This window comes from Oryza glaberrima, chromosome 7 (genome assembly GCF_000147395.1).
Source record: "Oryza glaberrima chromosome 7, OglaRS2, whole genome shotgun sequence".
NCBI classification, from domain to species: domain Eukaryota; kingdom Viridiplantae; phylum Streptophyta; class Magnoliopsida; order Poales; family Poaceae; genus Oryza; species Oryza glaberrima.
The window spans coordinates 25,996,804-26,001,990 of record NC_068332.1 but is presented as its reverse complement, the minus strand read 5'-3'; the positions used below and the strand labels follow the sequence as shown (position 1 = coordinate 26,001,990).

General features: G+C 45.3%; 1 protein-coding gene across 1 annotated transcript; it reads right to left on the bottom strand.

The window, feature by feature from the left end:
- Positions 1-314: 314 nt before the first annotated feature.
- On the bottom strand, positions 315-3,059 carry LOC127779669 (WUSCHEL-related homeobox 11). Its single transcript, XM_052306525.1, has 3 exons — positions 2,222-3,059; positions 1,011-1,186; positions 315-819 (listed from the first exon to the last, which is right to left on the bottom strand). Exons 1-3 carry the CDS (start codon positions 2,817-2,819, stop codon positions 802-804), a joined length of 792 nt encoding a protein of 263 aa, XP_052162485.1. The 5' UTR covers positions 2,820-3,059; the 3' UTR covers positions 315-801.
- Positions 3,060-5,187: the final 2,128 nt, after the last annotated feature.

Genomic DNA, 5,187 nt, shown 5'->3' with positions numbered 1-5,187 from the left:
GCTAGCTGGAAGGCCTTTGTTTTTTACAGCTTCAACTTTTGTTTTGTTTTTTCTCTCTTCCCTTGGCATAGACTAGTCTGGCTGATTGCGTCGTATAACGAAATATTTTTTTTCTTCTAATATATTAACGTGCAATATTTTGCGTGTTTGTGAAAAAAAAAGCTGGAAGACATTTGGAGGCTTCTCACTTTAGTGAATAATGATCTACATTACTAATCGTACTAGTAGTGCATTCATGCATGCGTGCGTCAAACAAAAATTACATGCATGAGGGCGCACGCAAATTAATTTGCTTGGCGATCGAGACGGCTATATATATAATTGTAAAATATACATATATAAAATATTCTGATATAAAGATCGAGAACGGGATACATACAAGTACACACAGAGATCGACCAGCTAGATGAAAAACGAATATAGTAATTAATCCCCTCTCTCTCTATATATATATGTATGGCCACAGAAGTACACATGCATTATCTGTATTATAATTAACTAGTTCGTCGCTGCAATTGCATTGTATAGTATATACTTGTACTATCGTGCTGCTTGGTCGCTAGAATGACGATCAATGGATCGTTCATATATATGCAGGCTCGTCCCAGTGACAATTGCCATGCGTACGTGCAGCATTCATCATCTGCTAGCTCGATCGATCGCGTAATTAACCGGCCGGCACCTGCAAAGCATGCGTTGCTTGCATATCGATCTGATCCAACGGACAAGGGGTACCTAAATCTTGCTGACACAATACGTACGTTGCCATCGATCAATCAATCGACGAATCGCTCAACTCGATCAAGACGACCTCGTGACCTGTCATATATACATAGATGATGCAACGCCTTGTTAATTAATTGACTATAGATCGATTAATTAATTGTTCTGTAAGTAAGTAATTAATTGACAGGGTATATAGCTAGTTAGCTTAGTGACGTGCATTGTGATGACAGAATCGAATTAGTGGAGTTGGAGCTAGCTAGCGATCGATCAGGGCTGAGACTGACCAGGAAGTAGCTCTCGCCCATCTGGAGAGAATGGAGGAGGATGCCGTACTCGTTGGCTGGAAGAAGAGCACCCGTTGAATGCACCAGCATCACGTCCTGCCCAAACATTGATCTCAGATCGATCGGTCCCCTTGGCACCTCCGTCGCCACTCCGTTGATGAACACCGTCATCGTCGCTGCACATATCATATTCATCCATCATTTTTCTTTCCCAATTCACATTACCTACATATCTAATGTCACTTCGGACAAGGACTACTTCTCAATTATTGCAAAAGTACTACTCCTACTACAACTGGAGTGATATATACAGTGTACATATATATGATCGATCGATCAATAGGTGGCTTTACTTGATGATTAACTAATAATAAGTGGTACTACCATTGATCGGCTGGCCGGTGGTTAGAAATTCAGTGTCCTAGCTAGTATCAGCCCTATGTCTAAATTATATGTATACTCATGCATATCTACAAATCCATGACAAAAACATGCATGCATCTGCATAATTAAGTACATATATTGTATTGCGCCATTCACGCATGCAACAATTCAACTACTAGTATTAATTGCATTATATATACTCCATATGCATATAATGTAGTACGATTATATATGCATGCATGGATAAATTGGCAGTATTAGTTTATTTAGTATGCATGCATGAAGCATATTTGCTACTACTAAGATAAAAGAACAAGACAAAGCTTTGCCCTTAATTCTCTTATTTCAGTGTAGTACACTAGCTAGTACTGCGTAATTGATCGTTCCCAATCTCAATTACCGCAAAAATACAAGTGCAAAGTCTCAAAGACATTCAACGCGGAAGATCAAAATAAGGACAAATTAAAATTAAGGAAGACAAAATATGAGTTTCTGGAAGATGAAACGATCGATCAAGTGTATATATGCAGTAATATGATCGTATGTACATGTCCCTTAATACTCTAGAAGAGATCGATCGAAGCAAAGAGAGACTGAAAGGAATTTTCTTTCTCTGAATTTGTACTAGGAGAGCAAGAATTATTAGCACCAAACGGAACAACTAATTCCCCTCATCACTGCATCTGCATGCGTAATTAAACATGTATATATATGCTAAAAACTAGCTATATATGTGCATGTTTAGTTAGAGAGAAATTAAAGGCAAATTAATCAAAGCACCGACGAATGGAAATTGGGGGGACATGCATCATGTATGAAGAACTCACCAGGTTGACACGAGTAGTAGAGCTGCTGCTGCTGATGCTGACCGGCGGCCGCCGACGACGACGAGCCGCCGCCGCCGTCCATGTACCCCATCTGCCTCGAGATGGCGAACAGGTCGTCGCCGCCGCCCCCGTAGTCCACGTCCCCCATCATCATCCCCACCGACGGCGGCGAGGACGGCCACGATGAGGACGACGAGGAGCTGTACCCGGCGGCGCCGTGCGCGAACATCCCGAGCGACGAAGCCGGCGAGCCGGCGTGGCCAGGCGCGAGGCCACCGGACGAAGCAGTCGGAGGAGATCCCGACGAGGCGGCGGCCGCGGCCGCCTGCGCCTGCGCCTGCAGCTGGCGCTGGCGGCGGCGGGAGCGCGAGCGGCGGTTCTGGAACCAGTAGAAGACGTTGGCGTCGCCGACGGCGCCGAAGCGCTCGAGCAGCTTGCGGATGCGGACGGTCTCGTCCTTGGGCGGGTTCACCATGCCGCTGTTGAAGATGGACTCCAGGATGAGTATCTGCTCCGGCTTCGGCGTCCACCGCGACCTCACCGGCTCCCCCGCCGCCGCCGCCGCCGCATGCCTGTCCGGGCTGTGGCCGCCGTCCATCGCCACTAGCTAGCTGCCTTGTTCGGTGTCGAACACCTAGAGCTCGCTAGCTCGAGAGAGATAGAGAGATAGGTTTGGTCAATTGATGTGTGCTTAATTCGCTTAATTGGCTTGCTGCGAGAGAGTGAGATCGCCCTACTTATAGGAGAAGAAGCAGCTAGTAGCTTAGCTAAGCTTTGATAGTTGTGATGAGTGAGATGGAATCTAAGTAAATTTCACTAGTGATGAGAATATGAATGAACGAATGGCACACATGCAAGGACGACACTAGTGCTGCTAGAGAATCTTTACCGCCGCTCTTAGTATTATATTTGCCTCCGAGGCTCTCCGATCAACTTGTGTTGGTTAAACATGCATGCATTGCTGTATAAATTTATATATTATTAACATGTTCTAGCTTGTCACTCTTTACTTTTTGGATGGAACTGAAAATGGTGCCTGTCATTTTCAGGAGAGTCCATGGAAGTGACAATTAATATGCATGAGGAGTGTGTTGTTGTTAATTATTAGTTGGAGTACATGATGTACTGTATATGTCATTTTCAGGATAGTCCTCCATATGGGACTATAAGAATATGAAGAGTGTGTGTTGCTGCTAATTATTATTTGTTGGAATACAAATATACTTAGTTGAACTCCATATATATACACATGTACCATGAATTGTGACTTGTGAGTATGAAAGCAATGTATGCCCTTAATCATGCGTGTGGCTGCAGAGATATATTTAGGATGTGTGTGATGTGTTGATTTGGCTTTGGTACCGGATATATAATTGAAGGCACGTGTACATTAATCGGAATATCCCTAGTATTTGGACCTAAGGGATATGAGTGAGTCCGTACATGTACGGTGAGTATTTGTTGACTCGCTAGTTTAACCACATCCTTTCAATTTTTGTGAAAAGGTGCATTTTTTGTTCTGAAATGGAGTCGTGGAATAGTCTAAAACCCGCTTCATGTCACTAGTTCATTATGTGATAGCACTTTATGTCACGCCCCGAACTAGTCCCAAGCGGAACTAGCCCGTGACGCTCCAAATTAACCTGTTAATTGATACCAGTCCCAGGAAACAGTGCTGGTATAACAGGAAGACAGAATATCACAGCAACAGAGGTCTCTTTATTATAGAGTAGGGGTACAGTTATGTTGGGCTGCGGACAGATCCCGAGCTCACAACTGCATTACAAAAGGAACGCGGAAGCCAAGACTTGGACCACACATCACAGGCGCGACTTGGGAACTAGGCCGAAACCCTAAAACTCATCGTAGCCGGCTTGCTCCTGAAGGAACTCCTCGTCAGCGGGATCCGCTTCATCTTCTTCAGCAACTGGGGGGGGGGGAATTATTTATATGGAGCAAGGGTGAGTACGAGAGTACTCAGCAAGCCATGGGAAATAAGTGTTTAATGCAGGCTTCAAAGAAGGGCTGTTGTTTTTGCAATGATTTTATTTGAACTCTTTCCTGAAACAACTAAGTGAGTGCTTCTCAAACGACACGGATAAGAAAGTGCGTCTCGTCCGGTCGGAGTTTGTGCAATGTATCAGTCTTTTGAATTGATCAAGATTGGCACCCGGCCAATAGCTTTCAAACGGCCACCCGGGCCTGGCTGGTCCCATCAGCCGCAGATTTTCCAAACATCAAACCCATTTCACAACAGCAAAATTTCACAAGGCAGTAGACAAACAAAACTACGCTAGGAATCACCTCACATCCGCCCATGACCGTGGGCACGGCTGTTTGGACAGTTTAATAACCTCTGCAGAGGGGGTACACTTTACCCACACGACATTACTAACCCGGATCATCCAGCCCGTGCAGAACGGCCACGACTAGAGACCTTAAGGCTTTCATGACAAGGCATTTCGAAAGCCGACACAGGTTCACCATATACCAACGAGAGGGGTCCCAGACCAACACCAGATTAGGTCCCAGACCATACTGTGCCAGGAAGCCCAGGGGTCCTCCCCGACACCACCCCGGCGAATCCACATGTCTCTTGGCATCAAGGCTCCCCCGATTAGCTAATTACTCAGCCAGGGGTGTCCCATTCCACCCATGTGGTCGTACTTGTCTTATGTTCGGATGAAATTCCAAGGAAACGGTCCTTAAGTGCAAGAGCGGGAAACCGTACTCCCGGTACGTTCCCCGGTCCGCGGTTTTGGAAATTCATTTAGTTCGCAAGCACCGACCCAGGTGTCGGGTTTTCCAAGTCTTTTGTAAAAACCCAAGTTTTACCCAAGAACTTACTCAGATTTTAAGTTTGAAGGCGACCGTCGATACTCGCACAGAGTGCACGAATATCGAGGCGCAACTAGGTGGTTACAAGGGAACATGGTATAACAATTAACAGTGGAAGGATCAGATGC

What these genes read in the sequence shown, in the direction of transcription:
- LOC127779669 (XM_052306525.1), bottom strand. Translation starts at nt 2,819, where the DNA reads ATGGACGGCGGCCACAGCCCGGACAGGCATGCGGCGGCGGCGGCGGCG. An exon ending in CTACTACTCGTGTCAACCTG is followed by an intron (nt 1,187 to 2,221) that starts GTGAGTTCTTCA and finishes TGATATGTGCAG; the next exon opens with CGACGATGACGGTGTTCATC.